The 22,728-nt window shown below is 39.2% G+C and overlaps 2 protein-coding genes across 2 annotated transcripts in view; one reads left to right on the top strand and one right to left on the bottom strand.

The window, feature by feature from the left end:
* Positions 1 to 13,025, top strand: part of KIF2A (kinesin heavy chain member 2A) — a gene marked incomplete at its 5' end in the record, with an annotated part of 30,380 nt that extends 17,355 nt beyond the window's left edge. The window contains 6 exons of the mRNA XM_009696366.1: positions 3,803 to 3,870; positions 5,562 to 5,675; positions 6,807 to 6,957; positions 9,187 to 9,288; positions 11,551 to 11,686; positions 12,664 to 13,025. Of these exons, the coding sequence (XP_009694668.1) occupies positions 3,803 to 3,870; positions 5,562 to 5,675; positions 6,807 to 6,957; positions 9,187 to 9,288; positions 11,551 to 11,686; positions 12,664 to 12,749 (657 nt within the window). The remainder of the gene's footprint in view (positions 1 to 3,802; positions 3,871 to 5,561; positions 5,676 to 6,806; positions 6,958 to 9,186; positions 9,289 to 11,550; positions 11,687 to 12,663) is intronic.
* A 4,744-nt stretch (positions 13,026 to 17,769) lies between these two features.
* DIMT1 (DIM1 dimethyladenosine transferase 1 homolog (S. cerevisiae)) lies at positions 17,770 to 22,407 on the bottom strand (the record flags this gene model as incomplete). The annotated part of the gene is made up of 10 exons (XM_009696364.1): positions 17,770 to 17,812; positions 18,559 to 18,665; positions 19,175 to 19,238; positions 19,537 to 19,601; positions 20,372 to 20,464; positions 20,576 to 20,699; positions 21,535 to 21,584; positions 21,673 to 21,766; positions 21,875 to 21,936; positions 22,321 to 22,407. Coding segments are annotated over 10 exons (789 nt in total), but the record flags the coding sequence as incomplete, so codon positions are not given.
* Positions 22,408 to 22,728: the final 321 nt, after the last annotated feature.

Below are 22,728 nucleotides of genomic sequence, written 5' to 3'. Positions count from 1 at the left end.
GGAAAGAAAAGAAATCTACAGTGTATCTTTACATTTGTTTGAATTGAGCTCTCGAATTTGTAGGACTTGTTCCTGTTATAACTGGATGGATGCAGAAGAAAGCTGCCCGTCTAGAGGTTTCTGAACGGCATATATTGAATTGAGGGAGGTCTAGTAAATACCTTAGCCTGGAATTATCTCCAGTCTTCTCCAGTTCCCTAGAAAAAGGAGAGAACATTTGCACTCCTGTGACCAAGTGGTGGGAAGAGGGGATAATGATCAGCAGCTTCACCCCTCTCTGGGTCTTCCTTTGCCTCTTTTATCATGACAATCTATTCAGCCTTCCAGTGTGGTATTTACAGTTGGCTCCTTGGCAGGCTGTGCCTGGCTTGTAAGCATGTTCATGTGTAGGTTTTATATCCTACATGGGCAAAATTTTACTGATGAAATTTACGGGGAAAGAAAAGGGCAAGTCATTATCATTTATGATAGCTAAAGTTGAACAATATTTTATGAAATTAATTATCCTGCAGGTGTGCTAACTGCTAGTTTGCAGCAGAGCCATGTAGTTAACTGTGGTGCTTCAAACTTCTAAAAACGATTGCAAAAGCAGTTTAGTAATGAGTAGTTGCCTTTCATGTTTCTACAGTTAACTACATAGATCATTGCTGTGTTCTCTGGAAGTATCTACTTTATATGAAGTAAATTAAAGCATAGAAGAACTTTTTAATTATAACTGTTGTAACTGTCACAAGGTAACAGGTAGATCATGATAGTATTTCCTCCAAAATATTTTAGCCTGTTACAAGTGTGCTGGTTTCAGCTGGGATAGAGTTAATTTTCTGCTTAGTAGCTGGTACAGTGCTGTGTTTTGGGTTTAATGCGAGAATAATGTTGATAACACACTGATGTTTTAGGTGTGACTGAGTAGAACTTAACCTAAATTAAGGACTTTCGGTTTTCCATAATCTGCGAGCAAGGAGGTGCACAGGAGGCTGGGTGGGAGCATGGCCAGGAAAGCTGACCCGAACTAGCCAAAGGGATATTCCATACCATAGATAGAACACCATGCCCAGTATACAAACTTGTGGGAGTTGGCCAAGAGGGGCTGTTCGCTGCTTGGGGATTGCTGCTGGGGTGTTGGTCAGAGGGTGGTGAGCAATTGTAGTGTGCATCACTTGTCTTTTTGTGGGTTTTAGTCTTTTATTATATTACTTTTCGTCATCATCATCATCATTATTATATTATTTTATTATTGTTGTTAGTATTCTATTTTACTTTATGTTAGTTATTAAATTGTTCTTATCTCCTCCCCATCCTGCTGGCACTGGGGAAAGGGGTGAGTGAGCAGCTGCGTGGTGCTTAGTTGCTGGGGTTAAACCACAACAACAGGCAAAATAAATTAATGAGTTTGCAACATAGAAATATTATTCAATTGGAAAATACTATTTATTGAACATGTAAGACATCTTTTAAGATGCTGTTTTTGCTTGTCAGTGAAGAGACATTTGTTTTAAAGGGATTCCTCAACAAGACAATGATTTAATCCAGTGTTCTAATGTACTGTTAGAGAGTAAGACATTTTCAATATATGGTGCTTTTCAATATGGAATGCATGTAAATTGATGTAGTGAAAGCTTGTGATTTTAACTTTCTAAGAGATTCTTGAAATGTCCTGGTATAAAATACCTGCTGGGCCTTTTCCACTTGCTTTCTGAGATACTAATCTGTAAGTGGGATATTTGAGTCAAATTTATTTGGTAATTTCTGTGCTTCATTTTTATTTGACTTTTCCTTTTATCATTTATGGACTTCCTGTTGCAATTTTAAAAGTTACCTGTTTAGGGATGGAGCATTCTCTTCTGTATATAAGGTTAAACTATGATTTGGAAACATTGTTTTTCACCTTTCAGAAAAATACTTAGAAAATAACTTCATAATGTGGACAGTTATGACTAGGATCTGTTTCATTCTAAAGAAATCTAGAGACATACAGTCAGCATAAAAAGGGTGTTTTGACCTTTGCTAGTCATTGCAGTTTTACTGAAATTCTTGTCCTTCAACAGTTTCAAAAGCCCTTTAAAGTTGATTTTGCAGAGCTACATACTAGGATAATGTATCATTTGAAATTTATAGGGTAGCTGCGTAGAACAGTCTCATTTTTTAGCCAGTGCTGCATCCTTGACGTGCTGCAGTTGTAGCTGAAGTGCCAGGCCCCTCATCCCTCTGGGGTGGGAATAGGAACCTGCAGACTTCCGTGTCCAAAAAGGGCTATTGATCCCACTGTGATGGCTTATAAGTAATGTAGACACATTTGAGATAGGAAGAATGGTAGTTACAGGTCTTAAAGACATTCCGGTCCATACATACGGCTGCTTTTTCCATTCTCATTTGGAATTACGAACGAGGAAGTGAGTGACAGAGAGGTCGGAGTTCTCCTGTCCTGCTGGGACTGGGCTTGTTGGGCCATGAGGATATGTGGTGTATTGGACATTTGTGTTCAACAGACGGAGTCTTGTGCAGGGGTTCTTGTGCCCAGAATGGGATATCCACATGGCTGACGGCACCTACAGTGGCACTTCCCTATAGCAGCTGTACCTTACACGCTTCAAAATGTGGGAGCGGTCCCCTGGTGTTACGGCAGTTGCCATCTATGGTATGCACTGAACGTTGAGCTGATGGAAGAGATGCACGCATCTTTCATGTTAAATGAGTTTGGAAGGATTTTAGGAACTTGTAGGATTTTGTAAATTACCACCCAGAACACTTTTTATAGAGACATGCAATCATGCGATCTTTTAAAATCTACACTTGTTTTCATTAGTAACTGATGTGTACCAGTATTAGAGGTTTAAACCCTCTCCCATCACGTATTTTTCCTTTCTCCCCAGTAGGAGAAATTCCTCTCAGGAGGACTACCTGTGCTTTTGTACAGTAACATCATCAGCAGGATGAAAGGATTATGTAATCTTCATCTTTTTCAGTCTCCTGATGCTGTGCTGCCACAAAAAATGTTAGTCTGTAGGATCATAGAGGAGTTTTTCCTGGGTAGTGTCTTTATGGCTGTCCTGAAAGGAGCACGGATGAAACAGTGGGACTACTGGGAAAAACTAGTACAAATAATGATGCCACTGTTGCCTGATCACAGTTATTTTTGCTGAGTGCTGAAAAGAAGGTGAGATCTTTAGGGTATTTTATTTAACTGGAAAAGACCTATAGATTCCAGATACCTCTGATAAGAAGGTAGCTATCAAGTATTGTTTACAGAAAACTTTTAATTGAGAAAAAGAAGAATCTTTATCCAACTTAGGAAAATAGTTAAACACATGCTTATCTTCAATATTATTAAGTACAGTTTTGGGCTATGACCAAAATAGATGTCGCAAATCAGTATACAGTCTGCTTGAATGGAGAACAGCCTATAAGGATATATATATAAAAAATAAATCTGGTAATTGTTTGCAGGATATATTAAACTTATTTTCTACTGAGTTGCATATTTCCCTGTTTGAAGAGTCTTTATTTTTTCAGTTAGAGTTTTGCATTTACATATTATGTTGCCAAGACAGTGAGATAGGAGAAATTGACTGAATTTCTATGAATTCTTAATGTTCCAGCTATGGTTAAAAAAATTATATTGAAGCTTTGACTTGACATCTATCTCCTTGCAATGTCATTGTATAAGGACAGCTGTACATGGTATACAGTTTTTGTAGAAGATCTCAAATGAAACCAGAGATTAGAAAAAATAAAATTAATTTGAATTCATTTACCCTTTCAGCTGTACAAAGTGATTTATTAACATGTGGCTTGTTTTCTCCAGATTGCTACAATTTCTCCAGGGATGGCATCATGTGAAAACACTCTAAATACATTGAGATACGCAAATAGGTATGGAAAATGTTAATGCTTATAGCTGTACTGACTGTTGATGACTACATTTGGAATAGTGTTGTTCCATGATCTATAATTATTTTAGCTACTTGAATAATTGTATCATATTTGCATTTCTCAATAAGATTAAAACCAAATTACTGATCCAGGCTCACATTTAATTTAAATTGTCACTTTTTACACCTGTTACAATAGAATCAATAGAAATGGCATTTAAGCTATTACCCAGAGATGGGTAATGTGGATTGCAAGGAAGGTGGGAGATGCCACTATTATTTTTGCCTCTGCTCTGGAGGCACCATCTCTTGCATTAGGGGTAGCTGGTATTCATGATGATTCCCTGGGGTGTTAGCTGAAATACCTTTCTGCAATGTGATTTTTGTTTTGTTTTTCATCCCCTTGGTGGAATTGCATGCAGTTGCGAGTCTGTTTCATACATATATATGAAATGTTTTACTTCCAAACTTTGGGCAAATATCTGAGACCCCTAAGTAAAGAGTCAGTTACTCCAACAGTGACTTTATAATCAGTGTAGAGAAATGAGAATCTCCAGAGACTGCTGCAGTACCTCTGAGACCTGTACTGCTCTCTGAAAGTGTTTGTCTCTGTTTCATGAGTGCCCAAGGAGCCTTCCCCTGCTGCGGTTCTCCTTCCTTTAATGTCTGTGGAGGTGGGGTGATCATGTCCTGCGTCCCTGCAGTCAGACCTGCGGCCCAGCCACCCCCCCCACCATGGTTCGCTGCAAAGAACAAAAGAGGCAAACGCACCTTTGGGCATCAGAAACCCTGGTTTTGCCAGAAGAGGCTACCATCTAGTGGCCTGCTTGCCCCAGTGAAAGACAGGGCAGAACTATGTCTGCTCCTGCTTGGCTAGGAAAGCTTACCGTCCGCTCCTCTCGATACCCAAGTGTGTCAGTGTCTGGATCAAGGGAGCTAGTAGCAAATGGGCCTGGCTTGGACCACTCTCTATGATTTGAGAAGGAGGCATCTTTTCTCCTGCTTACAGTAACATAAAGAAAGACCTTGCACATTCATCAAGACTTGGATCTTTTACCTGTTATAGAATGTGTGCTATTGAAGTGACTCCAGAAAAAGACACTGCAAAACTAATTAAACACCTGTTTCTAGTATACTAAATAGTTGTGCTGAAACTGTTTCTTCCCCATGGTGTTAAATTTGTATGTTGTTAGGGAGTAAATGCCTGTCACTGTGACGTTGCTTCATGTGTTTTGTGTAGTAGTTTAGTTTTTCCTAGCAGTATCTCATTTTCATCGTACAGTTAGATTTTAGGTGCTGGACACCAATGTGTGTGCAGTATAAGACAGGGGCAGAATAGAATTTAAAGTTTTATAGCTGTAGTGGTTTGATATTTTGAAAGGAGCCATTTAGTGGAATATTGAATGTAGAGCAAATTTTATTAATTGCACAAACTGAAATCTGGAATTACTCTTCTGAAAATACTGTTATTATAGTCCCCTGAAAATTAGCAGCATGGGTTTTGTTCAGTTTTGTTAGTGATCTGTAACTCTGTTTCCAGAAAGTTTAAATATGTTGGCACACTTGTCTTTTAATATAAAAATAACTTTATAGTTAAACTATTAAAGAAGTATGCTGAAGAAAGAGTTGTGATTTTAACTGTGTTTATGAGAACATTTTCTTTTAATTTGCTGCTGTATTTTGCTGCTGCAGAGTAAAGGAATTTGGAATTAGTCCTTCGGACATTCCCTTCTCACAGGGTAGTGGCAGTCGCTCTGATCTCTCTCCTTCCTATGAGTATGACGACTTTTCTCCTTCAGTCACCAGGTCTACTTCATTCTATACATGGAATCTTTATTTTTAAGTTTTCTTTTTGGCTATGTAATTTTACAGTCCAACCTTTCATTAGCCCCCTTGCCTTGAGTCACACATACTTTGTTTTTATTTTGTTTGGCAGGTGATGGTTCTGCATGATCTGCAATCATCTTCCCAGTATTTTGTTCACCCTCCTTAAACATCCACACTGTATCCAGGCTTGCTAATTTCCTTCATACATTTTAAAAGAAATGGTGATGTCACCTTTGTACATTTAGTGGACCAAATCTGACAAGTCTGTGTGTAGGGTAATTTGAATATCTCTAATTAAAAAAGAAAACAATTTTCATACATACATATTTTTAAAACTTTTCATCACTCTGAAGATGAATGAAAACCAGTTTCCATTGTACTAAATAAATGCTACTTGAAAAAACGTTTTTCCCTTTAAAGAAATGAAGACTATGTTCTAAAACTTGCTATACTTGCAGACTTCAATGTGTCTGTTTGATAAACTTGCTCTTAAATGGCCTTTTTCTTTGACAGAATCGTTATCAATCTTTTAAACTATTTCCATGCTGCAAGAGTCGAACATTTTAATAAGATATTTTCACCTTTTAAATTACTTTAATTAAAGGATCTATTAATTCTCTGAGATACTTGGTGGCAAATTACTATTTTCTGTAGAATTCTTGGTGGATTTGCTTATAACAGCTAGTGGGGTACTGATTGACTAACTTTTTTAAAGCACAATTGTGTGCACAGAACAAGAAAGATGGTCAGGTTTAGCATGCTGAATGAACTTTTATTTCAAATATTACTCGTTAAGGAGTTAATATTGAGGGTTTGGAGATTTTTGCCCTCTTAACTGTTAATGAGCAGTAGGATTTCAATTACAAAATGCCTCTTGCTAGAAGATGGACTGTAATCCAGCTGAAAGTAATTGAAATTCAATGGTCCATGCTTTTTATGAGTTGGACTAACACCTTTTTGTCACTGAAAGTACATTAAATTTGTGAAGCTGACATCATCATCCTTATTAAATGAATTAATTGTGCATAAACCCATAGAGCTTTATTTTTGGTTGTGACTCTTTTGCACAGGAAGTTACTAATTTACAAATGAAACCTTTTCTCCTTGTAGGGTGAAGGAGCTGACAGTCGATCCTGGTGCCGCAGGAGATATCCGTCCCATTATACACCATGCTCCCAATCAGATGGACGACTTGGAGACACAGTGGGGTGTGGGGAGCTCTCCTCAGAGAGATGATCTCAAACTGCTTTGTGAACAAAACGTGAGTGGTTTACAGCATTACGTGGAAAGAGTTGATGATAAGTAGAGTGGCAGAAATCCAGAGTAATGTGTATTTATCGCCTGTTAGCAAGATCATTAATACAGCACGCCTCTTCACCTTTTCACTTGATGATATTTTGTTCATTCCTGTACAAAAAAAAATGAAAACCAAAAATGTTTCTTGAAGGGCCGGAGGAGAACATTTTACTTCTCTTTATCTTCCGTGCTGATTAGGGCTTTTAATGTCTAGGCAGGGTCTGCAGTAGGCTCTGGCATTCTTTCGTGTACATTCTTTCCAGTATAGCTTTGCATTTTTTTAGGCAGTTAGAAGTATCCTGGGACACTTATCTGTTCTATTGAACACTCTTGTGTTTTTAAGCACTATTTTCGCTGCGTGCAACACCCATTTCACTTGAGTTTGCCTTTCTCTGTGTTTAGAAATCTGGCTACCCATCGTTCCTCTTCCCAACATCCTGATTTTCACAGGGTGAAACTGGAGTGCACTGTTTAGGAGAGAGCTACATCATGTTCTCAGCATATCTCCCTGGGCTGCAGGAGTGGTGAGCTGAGATGCATCTTCTAAAGGGCATTTTCCCCTCATTGCTGATTATCAGCTCTAGTCCTCATTCCTTAAACGGTCAACAGGAATTAAAACTCGATTTGTGAAAATGCTGATGAGAGATAGAAAAGAAAAATTCTTTCTATCCTAAGCTGTTTTTCTAAAACTCTTGCCTTTTCAGACACCTCTTCACCGTGTCTGCTGTATTTCTCATATTAGTAACTGGTTCTTCTTCCAGGACTCTATTTCCTAAGAACATGCTAGTGATTCCTAGAGCTTCCTACTGGACAGTCCTTCCAGCTAGACATTTTTTCATATCATACTTTCTCATTGTTCATGTGGAATGAAATTAAGCCTTACAGTATGTTTTAAAAAAAATTTCAAAGCCATCATATAAGGAACTGTACTGCCTTGCTAAAACATTAATTACAGCCTACCTAGCGCTTTCCCCTTTGGTTGTTAACTCTTCATTTCTAAAGAAGCCCTGTTTGCCCCAATTTGTAAATCCATGTTGTGCATTCTTCTAATGTATTGATAACTATGTGCATTTTAGATTTCTCACTTTACATTTATTCTACTCTTTTTCCAAAGGATTAATTTAATTTTGATTTCCTGAAATGCATTGAATGTAATTGTTCTTCTCTCCTTTTGAAAATTGTTGTCTGTTCTCCTGGTTTCATCTGGGATAGAGTTAATTTTCTGCTTAGTAGCTGGTATGGTGCTGTGTTTTGTGTTTAGGGTGAGGATAATAATGGTAACACACTAATGTTTTAGTAGTTGCTACGTAGTAGTGCTTCACCTAAGTCAAGGATTTTTCCCATGCTCTACGAGCATGGAGGTGCACAAGAAGCTGGGAGGGAGCATGGCCAGGACAGCTGACCCAAACTAGCCAAAGGGATATTCCATACCATAGAATGTCATGCCCAGTATATAAACTGGGGGAGTTGGTTCGGAGGGGCCGATCACTGCTTGGGGATGGGCTGGGCATCGGTCAGTGGATGGGGAGCAGTTGTGTTGTACATCCCTTGTTTTTCTTGGGTTTTATTCCTTTGCTATATATCCTTTTCATCATGATTATTATTATTGTTATTGTTGTTATTATTATTGCTAGTATTACATTTTATTTTACTTCAGTTATTAAGCTGTTCTTAACCCATGATTTTTTTACCTTTTTTTTTTTTGATTCTCTTCCCCATCCCACTGGGAGGGGGGAAGAGTGAGCAAGCAGCTGCATGGTGCTCAGTTGCTGGCTGGGGTTAGACCATGCCATCTGCCTCTTGTGATATGTACAACAAAAAGCCCTGACAGAAAACCAGAGTTTTCTGTAGAGGCATTAAAACCTAACAGAAATTAACATTCTTCTCGTGTGACTTCCTCTTCCCAGTGTTTTAACTTATTTTTTTAATGTGGAATATTCTGTTTTCCAGTATTAACTGGGATTAGTGGCTGGAAATTTTTTGTGAATATGAATTAAATTTAACTTTGTGAACATTTTGAATTGATTGCCTTCTCCACTCGTTTCTGGAGATTTTCTTGTATTAAATTCTATTTTTGACAGGTTCTGCCTTCTGCCTATTTCTTTTCGTGTTCTGTGATGAGGTGGATCACATTCAATATACCTTGTGTAGCCACAGTTCTTTCCAGACTAACAAGCTTAACTTTTGTTTTTAGGAAGAGGAAGTTTCTCCACAGTTGTTTACTTTCCATGAAGCTGTGTCACAAATGGTAGAAATGGAAGAGCAAGTAGTAGAAGACCACAGGGCTGTCTTTCAGGTAAAAGATGGAGCTCTATTTTGTTTTATCCTAATCTGGGAATTCAGCTGTTCCCAATGAAAGTGCATACCCTTGAAGATGTATGATATCATGTGGTCATTCTGCTACTGTCAGATATTTCTAAATTGTTTTATTATGCTAAGCCCATTGTAGCAAACAAATAGGGACAGATCCCATAACCACTACACTTTGTCCCGGTGAGGAAAAAGAAGCATATTTCTATGTCATCCCAGAAATTTAGGAAATTTTTCCTTTTCTTCTCAACAGACATTCCTACACAGACTGTGTTCATCGTAAGAAAAGTTGCTGTTTTCTTTTTAGTATTTTTACTATTCACTCCATCTTCTGTTGTAGTCCTTCTCCAGCATTAGTGACTGTGGTGTTTTGTTTTTTTTTTTGTAGTTGCAGGGAGTTTATTCAGATTAGTCTTGAAATTTTCAGGGTCACTGCCAATATTCCTATGCCAGATCTGGCAATGAACAGCAATGTCTCTATCAGCGCCATTTCAGTTTGGTCATTTCCCTCTAAGATACTGCAATACTGCCTCTAAGTATTTCATCTGAGTATGCTTTTGTGACATCTCCCTCTGAGATACTGAGATCCAGAAAAGACACATCTATTTCTAACTGCCTGTTTTCTTCCTTTTTACAGATACATAAAGTTTTTCATTTGCTGTTAGTTAGGGTCTTTGGAAGGAATACTGCCCAGGCAGTGTAACGCTGTTCAGCGCCATGGAGCCTTTTACATTCACAAAGTAAATTGTAGTAATAAGTGTGAGTTACTAGTATCGAGAAGGAAATGTCAGTTGCTTCTGCTCATAACTGTAGAGTCTTTAGGCAGGCTGTCCGTTTGGCACATCTGCTGCAAGAGAACAGCAGGCCATTAAACCTATAGGGAATACACACATCTCTTCAATTTAGGTATCTAACTTAGTGGAACATTAATGTGTGTGCATAATACAGTAGGATGCTAAATAACACATTTTACAACAGATGTAGAGATTTAGTTATTGGGAAACATTAGCCCTGAAGTAAAAAAAATGCAGAAGTGAGAAAGTCATATGTCATATGCCATATCTGTGTCCTCATGCTTGTGACTTCTGGAGAGACAAGCGGCACTAGTTTAAGATGTTGCTGCCTCTGTGTGTCCATCTGGCCTTCTGCTGGAGATTACTGCTCCTCCCAGCAGTCACTGGAAGGAAATGTGTCCGAGCCTCCGCTCCCTTCATTTGCAGCATGGCTCCTTAGTTTGTGCCAGGCAGAAGTTGTCTTCTTCCAGCTTCCTCCTGGAAGCTGCTGATAGAAGAAGACATCCTTTCCTACCAAAAATGTCTAAAAGAGATCAACGGGATGAATAGTGTGCTTGAGGTGTTGCTCTTCCCTTGTGTCTTGGATGTATGAGTTTACATTAGATGAGATGAATCCTCTCCCAGTGTGAACTTTCATTTGTCCTGAAAGCCAAAAGTCATACATGGGGTTTGGACTATGCTTTCAATATCACTTGGGCTACTAAGCACAGAGGGGAAGACTTAATTTTAGTATTTCAGGCCCGGCATGCCTAAAACTGTCAGCTGCTTTCTTTTTTTAAATTAAAGCATTTCCAATGAGATCAGTTCTCCTGATCACAGCTTTGCATGGTTCTGTAAGCTTTAAGCTCCTGGTTGCATTCTTCTTTGCTGCAAGACTTTATTTTTTTCCCTCTTTTTTTTTGTTAGTATTCAGAGTGCAAAGATGCCTAAGAGCTGCTTTAACCAACCTTAACTATACCTATCTGGGGACTTAGCTCATGCAATATTGAGCTTAAAATAGCTCTTCTGTTATACAGCTTCTCTCAAAACTGGTTTTGATTATGGGCAGAATTATCTTGGCTCCTTGACTGTAGTAATGATACAATGATTATAGTCAGTGGCAACCAGCCCATACTTAAAACTGAAGCTTGACTTCAAAGTTTGATACCTGCCTAAGGGTACGTTCTCTGTGTTTCTGAGTTTCTTAGTTTTCCAACTCCTAATGTTCTGAATTTGAAGAGAAGGGGGGTAGCTGGGGGTTTACCTGTTGCTGGTATAACCACTGGAATTAAGAAACAATGTAAAAAACATATGGTTTTGCTGAATGAGGAATAAGGATTGAAATCTGTTCTATTGAGGTGACTAGACAGTGAAAGTGTGGTCATCTTGAGAAGAGGTCTAATTCATCTCTTTGTCTTGAAACTTGTCTTGAAACTTTGCTAATGTATTTGGTTGTTTTTTTAACTTTTATCTAGGAATCTATTAGATGGCTGGAAGATGAAAAAGCTCTTCTTGAGATGACAGAAGAAGTAGACTATGATGTGGATTCCTACGCTACCCAACTTGAAGCAATTCTAGAGCAAAAAATTGATATTCTGACTGAACTTAGAGGTAGATTGCTTTTAATCACTTTTGTGTGCATTATTAGCAGTGTGTTTTCATATGCCATGGAGACTTGCAGTAATAATGAGGAGAGAAAAAAAAAGAGTGTGGTTATGTCTTAGGGTCTTTTTTCCCCTTATAATGCACTGCAATGTCCTGTGGCAGGAACGTTTATTCTGCTGCTGAAGAACAAGTTCACATCTGTGCTCAGTTCATCCCAGTTTAAAAGAAAAATCTGTGCTTTACGTCAAGGAAGTATAAACTCGATTCTGCAGCTTTCCTTTTCTTTTCCTTTGTTCCAAAACAATAAAGGAAGGAAAAAGAAAATCCAAATGAACTGTATGAAAAAAGAAGGTCATGCAATGAGGAAAAAGGAGTAGGAATTCTCAGTTCCTGCTCTGTTGCATTGTGTAGAGTAGGAGGGAGGCTGTTGGTTTTAAGACTGTGGTTATGAGTGGCTTCAAACTCTGAGTAGCTTGGTTGTTAGCTTACTTTTTTCTACAGCAGCCTTTCTATCTGAATTTTGTCAGCCTCTCTTTGTTGAAAAACAAACTGCAACTAATTCTTAGTGCCTAAAATTGACTCATCTACTTGTCCTCTAAAATCAGCTTGTCAGCTTGTTACCTCATGGAGATGAATTTTTCATTTTAGTTTCTGTAACTGTTTGGATTCCAGGAGACATGCTATACTGGTAAAAGTTGAAGGGTGGGTTGGGGGCTGAGGGGTGGGGTTGGATTTTTACTGATCTGTGTTAGAAAACTCCTTATGAGATAAAATCTTACTTTTTACTTAGTCTAAGTATCTGCTGTAAGTTAGAAGAACACATCAAGCAAATGAAATGTGGCCTGCTTGCCTTGTAAGCATGCATTGGCACCAGTATACTTTAGCAAAGAATTGGAGGTACCTTCTTTTGCTTTTTTGTGGATGAGGGCTTCCTCGTCAGAAGATGACAATTTGAGACACTCATTCTCTCTTTTTTGTTAAAGATAAAGTGAAATCTTTCCGGGCAGCTCTACAAGAGGAGGAACAGGCCAGTAAACAGATCAACCCGAAAAGACCACGTGCCCTTTGAAACGGGCCTTTGCTGCTAAAGGAACCCACGAACCTGTACTGCTGTAGCACACATTTGTTACAAAACCCAGTGGCCGTAAGAACTCAACTACTTGAAAGTGTAAAAACATTAGAAATGTCTGTGGAAATGTCCTGTTTCTTATTCACCTGAATGACATTTTCAGTTTTGTGTGAAATGCTCCTATGATGTCTACAAAATGCTTCTAGACCAGACAGCACAACCATGCAGGGTTCAGATCTGTGAAGCACTTTGTTTACAATGTTTCATTTATTCAAATTACAGAATCACAGAATCATCAGGGTTGGAGGGGACCTCTGGAGATCATCTAGTCCAACGCCCCTGCCAAAGCAGGTTCACCTAGAGCAGGTTGCACAGAAACGTGTCCAGACTCTCTTCAGTAGTTCCTTGTCTTTCTTGAACTGGGGAGCCCAGAACTGGATGCAGTACTCCAGACGTGGCCTCACCAGGGCAGAGTAGAGGGGGAGGAGAACCTCCCTCGACCAGCTGGTCACACTCTTCCTAATGCACGCCAAGGTACCATTGACCTTCTTGGCCACAAGGGCACATTGCTGGCTCATGGTCAACTTATCCACCAGTACTCCCAGGTCCTTCTCCGCCGGGCTGCTCTCCAGCAGCTCAACCCCCAGCCTGCACTGGTGCATGGGGTTATTCCTCCCTTCGTGCAGGACTCTACACTTGCCCTTGTGGAACTTCATTAGGTTCCTCTCTGCCCAACTCTCCAGGCCTGTCCAGGTCTCCCCGAATGGCAGCGCAGCCTTCTGGTGTATCAGCCACTCCTCCCAGTTTTGTATCACCAGCGAACTTGCTGAGGGTACACTCCGTCCCTTCATCCAGGTCATTGATGAATAGGTTAAACAGGACTGGACCCAGAAATGACCCCTGGGGAACACCACTAGCTACAGGCCGCTAGATTCTGCACCACTGGACATGACCCTGTGGGCTCTGCCATTCAGCCAGTTCTCAATCCACCTTACTGTCCACTCATCCAGCCCACGCTTCGTGACCTTACCAATGAGGATGTTATGGGAGACAGAGTCAAAAGACTTGCTGAAGTCAAGGTAGACAACATCCACTGCTCTCCCCTCACCTACCCAGCCAGTCATGCCATCATAGAAGGCTATTAGGTTGGTCAAGCATGACTTCCCCTTGGTGAACCCATGTTGACTACTCCCGATAACCTTTTTTCCCTCCAGTTGCTTAGACATGACATCCAGAATGGGCTGTTCCCTCACTTTTCCAGGGATGGAGGTGAGGCTGACTGGCCTGTAGTTCCCTGGGTCCTCCTTCTTGCCCTTTTTGAAGACTGGAGTGACATTGGCTTTCCTCCAGTCCTCAGACACCTCTCCTGTTCTCCATAACCTTTCAAAGATGATGGATTGTGACTTTTATGTTTGGAAATACTGGCCATGTTTCTAAGAATGAAGTAAAACTGTGGCCATTAAAAAGTCACAGTATTTCCTTTTGAGTATGTTCAGTTTTGTTACCAAGACCAGCTGTGCAGTTTTAAATTGTGTTTGTGTGCATGCACACCTCACTAGTGGTTGTACATAACTTTTCTTCTACAGACAGCTGTGCTTACCTCTTCCCGTTCTGTGCCTTGGTGAAGGCTACTTAACCCTAAACATCCTCTTTCTGAAGCACAGCCTTAATAAACAACATTCCTTATTTGTCGATATAAATTACTTTTAGTGTGTGTACATTTTAATGTGTTTTGAGACTTTTTATTTGGTGGCTAGTTTCATTTCACAGGATGTGCCATATCATTTGAACAGGAACTGCAAGAGCTGTTAGAATGGACAGACAGCTGGACATTCCATCCTCCTTGTAAACATCTGGAATCTAGATTTATTTGAATACCATAACGAATGGTTATATAATTCTAACATTTTCTCTGTAATAAAACAAAACAAAAAAAAAAACAGAACAGAAAAAATAAAAATATAAATTAGTTGATGTATAATAAAGGGTAATGTTTAAGTACTGAGGAGAGTTGTATCTTAGGATAATGCAGATAGACAGTATGTGGTATGGTGTGGTAATGCTGTCAGAGTAAAGGCACGATCTGACCTCTGCGTATGGATAGGATAACTGTCAAAAGTTCAGGGATCCAGCTACATACATACATATTGGCCTTTCACATACTGTTAAAATTTGGCTTTTGATGCATGACAAACTTACATGTACATTAACTGTAGTTTGCAGGTAGTTTGAGTAGCTCTGTTGCTTTAAAAAAGTAGCCCATACCTCTTTTTCCCTTTGTACAGTGCCAGCAGCTGAAAAGTGGGGTAAAATTGCATCATGTGAGGATTTTGCACAATACCTCTACCTAGTGCTAATAGAAAGCCTACAAATACCTGAATTCTCACAAACGGTGCCATATGTACCAGCACTTTTCAGGTGGTGGCACGCAAGTTCTTTTTGCAAGTCAGTATCCCAAAAAAGATTGACCTTTCATGTAAGAACTTCTTGTCAAATGAAGAATTGTAGACCTCTCTAGGAGTTCTCCCCATTTCCAGGAGTTCGTATCAGCAGACTTTCCCTTGGAACTGTTTAATAATCACTTTTGGAGTACAAGCCTGTTTGTTTGTGCCAGGCCTGAAGGGAAATAAAGGGAAGGCAATGAAAAGAGAGTTAAATGAGCCAGGAATTCTTGTCGTGTTCAATGTTTGCATCTCCCATAGGAAGGTAGGCTATGGGAAGCTCTTGTCACCTCATGGTGAAAAATAAAAAAAAAACAACAACCTCCTGTGTGTAAACCTGAAAACTGAAACAACAATGTAGATTTTACATAATGTGTTTAATAAATTAAGCTATTAAATGAATTACAGAGGAGAATTTACTTCTATGAAAGTTCTGTTGTGCTTTGGGAAGGGTTTCACTTTGTAGGCACATAGAAGTTACACTTCTGAAAAGGCCTCCGATTTCAGAATATTTACTTCTGGAGCTAATTATTCTGACAAATTTGTAATCTGGGAAGAAGTTGCCCAGAGCATGGTCCTGAGCTCAGTTTTGCAGCAGGCCTTAAGAGAAACATCGCACCTCTTTCTGAGCATTTAAGAACATTGTCCATCACAGTTCAAAGAAAAAACCCATGAAATAGAAGGCCTCAGCTTTTGTTAGCAGGTAATAGTATGGGTTCTCATATAATACCAGAGGGTTTCTTTGAAGCTGCTCTAGAGAAATCTTACTTTCTAAAAAGCCTCTGAAGATTGAGACCTCCTCTATGAGAAAGAGCGGATTCCCTACTGTTCCTCCATGCAAGCCTAGAGCCATCACCAGGCTGTGGTTTACAGCAAGTACCAGAGAGGACAGGAAGGACAGAGACCATTAGATTTTTATTAAGCCTTGTAAATGACGTGTGTCCTGTCAGGTAGCAAATGCAAGCTGAAATGGTGTGTGCTGCGGGTGGACTGTTAACGAGACGGTCTTTATGACAGAGCCTGCTGTAAAGGTGAGATTTACAGTAATAACCGATGCAGTGAGAATCAAGATACACTGATATGTCTGGTTAAAGCACTTGAATTCCTGTGGCCCATTGCGGTGAGGGACTGGAATTACCTAAACAGGTCTCAGACAAGCTTATCTTGATTCCTGTCTTGTAAAAGGAAAGCACTTGGGAACTGTGACAGCAATCTCCAGCACTTGCTCCTTCTGTATTAGTCTAAGCATATTGCTGTGGCTACTTCCCTCACTCCTAAATTGGTTCTATAGCCAGTGAGGCAGGACTAGAATCGTTAAATTATAGAAATAAGCAGTTCATGCTTCCAAGACAACCTCCTCAGGATGCCTGCAAATTCAAGTGCATATTTCTGTACATGCTTCTGAGTCAATGACTTTTAAAAGAATTGACACTGGATGTGTACAAAATGAAGTTCTAAGAGGAAGTTTTGCCAATTTGCCTCTTCTCCACTGTGTGGTCTTATGGAAAGATATGCTAAACAGGAAAAAACGACTTACAGTAGGCAAGACACAGAGTCATGCCTTCACCCCTGCATGATGCTACAGAGCTAACAGTTACGGTTTTCCTGAATCTGCTACGCAGAATTAATCCAAACTTCCTTAGGAAAACTCTGCCTTGTCCTCAATAACAAATCTATCTCACCCAAAGTGTGTTAAAGACGCATCGGTAAGTCTTCCTGTCAGGACACTGGCATGCATTGCTCTAAGACTCACTGAAAGCTTTGATCTCTGCTAAAACACCTCCTTGCCTTGAAGAGTGAAGTAGTTTTCTTAGAAAAATAACTGCTTGAATTTACAGTTGACAAAAAAAAACCCAAACCCTTCTGTTTATGCTTACGAGCACTGGCCCTTTGGTACTTTTATGCTCCTTCCTACAGTGATTTGATGGCAATAAGTGGTAGTTTCAGGTACCTCGATGGTGTTTTTGTAAATGATAGCAAGCCCACAAGATAAATGCTCTTGTTTCTGAGAAACAGTTACTGAGATTTCTCCAAGAGAAGCAGATGACTAACAGACTTGGAATGTGGGTAGCTGCCAGAGGACAAATGGAAAAGACAGGCATTTCAAATCCAAAGAAACGGTTTAAATGTGCTTTAAAACAAACAAACCAATCAACAAAAAATCACAAACAAATGGAATGACTACAACGGTGTTTTTGTTGCCCAGACCAGACTTCCAGGTTGAACTGTTGTATTGTGCAAGAAAACACTGAGTTGAAGGTCATGATCAGAGAACGTAGATTTCAATTATGGCAGCATCAATCCATGTTATTGGGTATATTTAAAAATACACTGTCTTGTGAAAATCCAGCACCTCACATCTGTCGTGAAAGAATTTATCACTTTTCAAATACAGAGCAGCAGCTTCTTGCCTAACATCTGTGACAAAACTGCAGGTAAGGTTTTAATAAGAACCATAGTGTGTATGCCACATTCTGTTCACTGCTTTTGTGAGAAGAGCATGTCCCATTGCAGTCACTCCTGCTTAGGTAAGACTTTGGTGACAAAATACACGTCGTCTTTCCTTCTTCTAGTAGAATCTATGAGAAATGGATGCCTTCTGAATTGAAGCCATGCAGCAGTCTGAAAGAGTGAAATATTTGTTACAATTTCTACTAATTTATACTTCAGCTTAAGGCATTTCCAAGGTGTGCTGGACAAAAATAGCATGAAAGTGGCCATCACTGTTCAACTACCATCAAGAATCGTTACAAATCTTAAACTAGAAGTTAGTAGCAAATTTGCCATTTTAGAGATGCAGGTAGATTCTCAGTGCAGTTAGTTATATCAGTTAGTTATGCTGCATCCTACCAGGTTTACTATGTTTCTTTAAAGAGCAGTAGCTGTATTTGTCACACTGAGAAACAGCTTCGAATTTTTATCTTAAATTAGGAGACAATTCATGTTGCCACTTAAATTAACTGCTAGAATATAGCAGTTAATTATTCAGATTTCTAAATTATGCTACAGGCCTTGGCGTAATCCTCAAGACAGACAGAGAAGGGTCATGTAATTCTCCAGGGAAATTTTAACTAATTCCATTACTAAAGCCATTTTTAGAGGAGACGTAGAAGGGTCTAGTACACAAATACCAGGAATAGGGATCTGTAGCTAGTTGCTTCTCAATACTGTAAGCAGAGTTAAAATATATGTAGGTTTTAAGTGTTTGTTCAGTTCTGGAAGCAAGGAGTGACTGGTATTGAGAGGAAAACAGAGTTAGTACTGTTCCTGTGTAACTTAATAGTAATCTGTGCTACACAGGTACAGATGCAGATAGAATTTGAAGAAGCTTAAAAGGAAGGCATAAAGAGAGAGGAAAAACCCAATACCTGATGAAATCATCTATATCCATTGAACGGGCTCGTTTCTCAGAGTAACCTGTATTTTTTAGGACTGCCTGTATTTTCTCTGCAATTTTGAAGTTTTCGGGTATTTCCTGTCAATGGAAAATAGGATACAAATTCATTTTCTCTTCATAGCCTAGAAAAACCTTCATTTAAATCATCTGTTCTTTTCCTGTTTTTAGAATAGTTCTCGTTTTAAGTGATAGAAATAAGCTGTATTTTTTCTTGTATGGATTATTGTATTCTTCTGTTCTTGTATCTGAAGTTTTATACCTCAGCTCATTCACTATAAATGAATCACAACAGTATTGCTAAGCAGACACACAAAGTTTTATTAGATTCTTACCAGGTTAGTATAAGTCATTGAGACATGTACAGCCAATATATTAATAACATACTCAGCTTCCAGCTTTTTCCCTGTAATGTAGTGACCCTTTTAGATTTCTCTCTAAGAAAAGAGGCAAGTTCCTCCCTCCCTCAAACTCTTTTGGAAAAACCTCAACATGTTAAGCTTTACAATGTTAATTTTTTACTCTTATAAAAGTCAGTATGTAGGTGACAGTACACAAAATAGAATTTAATATATTGAAAAGGAACTTACTGTATTATGTAAGGAACAATGAATTCGATAATTATGATCCAGCAACTGCTCTACAGCACTTGACCTGAAAGAAATACACGTTTAGGATGAAAACTGAGTTTTACCTAGTTTTTTGGACTTGATTTGTTGCTAATCTTTACTATAAAAAACTGTAACGACTACACAGAGCTGTTCCTTTTAAACAGCGGCCTAGTTTTTTTCTAAAACAAAAAGCCTGTGACCTCAGCATAAATCCTCCATCATGGTTTATCCCAGACTGTGCTGGCATGCATAGAACACTGCTACGCGTTTGCACAAAAGAAATGGTGAACTGGATAGGCTCTCAAACGTTGAAAAGATTTCCTTTAATGAAAGTTACTTACTTAAATGCTGCAGAGAGTGTCTTGTTTTTCCTAACAAAGGCTATCCTTACCAGACCGTCCCACTCCTGAAATGAAAAATTTCAGAATTTACAGAAAGGAACATCCAGCTAGCACAAACAACAACAGTCACTACTGACAATTTCACAACAATTTTGAACACAAAGAAAAATCCTTCAGGAAAATATCTTTCTAAACAATACAAAACCAGTCCTGTCTTGGACAAAGCAATACAAATGGAGGAGAAAATACTTCACCCACAAAAACCCTGGAATTGTTCTTTTTCGTGTCTAGGCAACTACTGGCCAGATCTTATCTGCTGAGAAAGCAGATAATTCAAGAAAATCTGGCTAACCTTGGGCAAGGCTGAAATGATCTTGAAGATCAAAGCATTCTAAAAACTAACTTCAAGAATACTATCCCACATCATCTGTCTTCCAAGATTACACACACTCATCTGAAGATAAGACTTCTCATAGATACTCCTTTGATGACAACTCACAAACCTATCAGCCAGAAGCGTCTCTGGGAGATAGAAACCATGATGAAAGGGACATTATTATTAGCAACTCCCCAGCTGACATGGAGATGGTACCTCAGTCTTGTCAGAAATACTGTAAATCAGGCTGCCCTTGAATTGATGGTGACATGTCCAGGTAACGTCCTTACACAAGGCTTATCAAGAGGAGTAAGTCTTTCAGAATTATGTAAATGCCAAGGAATAGCCAGTACTTATCAGTGAAAACAGCACATGAAACTGACTAATAAGTGAAAAGAAAAATGAAATTAAGTTTCATCACTAGTATGTTACGTTGTTATTTGAGTATACAATGCTTACCTGGAAGTTGATAGGTGGTGGTGGGTTCTTTGGCTCTATTCTGACAACACTGGATTCAACTTTGGGAGGAGGCCTGAAGTTGTTCTTTCCAACCTGTTAGTCAGGGGAAGTCAGGCAGCTGTATGAATAAGCAACACATCCTCACATTCCTAGAAAAGTTTTTCTATCTTTGCTAGCTCTGTTAGCTAATGCAGAATGACATACCTTCATCAGATGGTCCACTCGAGCTAATAACTGAGTATTAATAGAGAGTCTGCAGTATAGTTTAGTTCCTGGTTTTGCAACCAAACGAAGCGCAAATTCCCTTTGAAACATAAGTATTGCACACCTGAGAGTAACAGAAATGAGCAAATGAATTTTAGGTAATCAACTTTTATGTCAAAAGCCAACTAATTCACTTGGAAAGCACGGGATTTGCCTCAGTGCTTAGAGGCGACAAAAGTTTGTCATAAACAAACTCTACCTTCATTAGCTCAGAGTGCGTTTGAAAAAAAAACAGCACACAAGACTTGGTGAAACTATCTAAATCTTCTTAAAGCTGCAATAGAATTTGATTCTTTACACTGCTAAATGGATCAGGATGAAAGAGAGAGAGGCCAGTCTCAAGAGTTTTATGCCTGACTGTAACAAATAATTTTGATTAATTCTATGATGAGTCCTTCAAATCCAAACTCTCTAGCTGCCAAAATTGACCAGTAATGGCACTGACATTAGCCCTTCAGTGAGAGAAATCAGGAACTGCTGACATACCGAACAGGCAGAAGCATCTGGGCAGTTACATTTTGAGACCAGACAACAGGAAGAGGCTTTGATCCTGCCCTTTCCACCCTTCCTTTCTCAGGCAGGAGGGCATCTGAAATGCTATGATGCCCTACTTATCCCCGGAATAACAATTAGCTATAATACTAGCCTAATGAGGTGCAACTCCTGTTTTCATCAGCTGGATACTCACTGATGCCAAGACTAAATTTTCTCCTTGTGCTAATACATTGATGTAAACTAACTTCAGGCACTAGCAGGTTTCATATTACACAAAAATTTTGGTGCACCTCTGACGCATCAAACCAATATTTTAAGAACCAAAAAAAAAATTGTTTTGGGAATATTTTTAAAACAATTTTTTTTCTGTCAGGTAATACAGAGATCTCTGTTCTTCCACATACCTGAAAAAGGGTCTATGAAGCAACAACTTGAAAACAAAAGGTGAAGAAATCTGAGGAAAAGAGTGATAGTGTTAGTGTAATTTCTGGGCAATTATCACTTAAAAAGAAAAAAGTTTTGCCATGTTGTTTAGCCCATACCTGGTAAGGCAAGTTAGCCACACATGCATCAAAGAATGGTAAGTCTGTTTTCAAGATATCTCCAACCTTGATTTCAAGTTTGTTTGCCAGACATCTGGGGGAAAATACACTGTAGTTATCCTCAGAGAAGCATGTTGCCAAAGTTTCTACTAAAGTAGCTCCACTGCTCGAGGTGCTTGCTATTTCCACAGTTGATACTTACGTGCCCTGGACTCTCTTCTGAAGTTCACCAACAAGTCTAGGATCAATTTCACAAGCAATGACCTGAAAACAAAGTATACATTTGCAACTTTATACAGCTCCTCCTAACTGGGATTAAAAGTTCAATTGTAAAAAAATCCCTGTATCTTGCTACAGGTTTAAATAATTCTTAAAAATTTCCTATTAGGCCACGCACCTTCCTCCCTCCCCAAAAAGGAAGGTGCAAGCCTTACCACATAAATGGGTAACAGCAATACAGTTTGATAAAACTATACAAGATTTAAGTGAACAGCTAAAAACTCATTGGAATTATGCAAGCATTAAGAAAAATATCCATACAGTAGTTTTACTTATTTGTAACAAGCAGATGAAGATTCTTCTATTTGCCATAGTCTAAGCCACAATGCGGTTAGAGCTTGGGAAGGCAGAGGGGAAATTCGCACTTACTTTTTTTACTTTCTCTAACATCTTTACTGTCAGGTTACCAGTTCCTGGGCCTACTTCCAGAATCACATCCGTGCGTCGCAGGGCAGCCTAAGAACAAACAGCATTTCAGTTTTTCTTCTAGAACCGATTTCAACCAGCCATTTAACTCTAAAACTAAACGTAGGTGCCGCTCAGTAGAAAGCTGAAATCGACTAGCAGAGGAGCGTGAACATGGTTTAGAGAGGGACGAGAGGCAAACGGTGAGAACAAGAACGTATTAAAGCTCGTTCATGAGTGATCTTTGGCAAAGTGTAGAAAAAGAAGCAAGCAGTATCAAGACAGTAACTGCAGCGCAGAAGGAAGGTCCCTCCGCCACCCCAGAAAGGCCAAAGTCAGGGAAGAGGACCGTGCATCAGGGCACGCTTTTCC

The sequence above is a fragment of the Cariama cristata genome, unplaced genomic scaffold, assembly GCF_000690535.1.
Source record: "Cariama cristata isolate BGI_N322 unplaced genomic scaffold, ASM69053v1 scaffold3373, whole genome shotgun sequence".
Lineage (NCBI taxonomy): Eukaryota > Metazoa > Chordata > Aves > Cariamiformes > Cariamidae > Cariama > Cariama cristata.
This window is presented reverse-complemented; position numbering and strand designations above follow the sequence as displayed.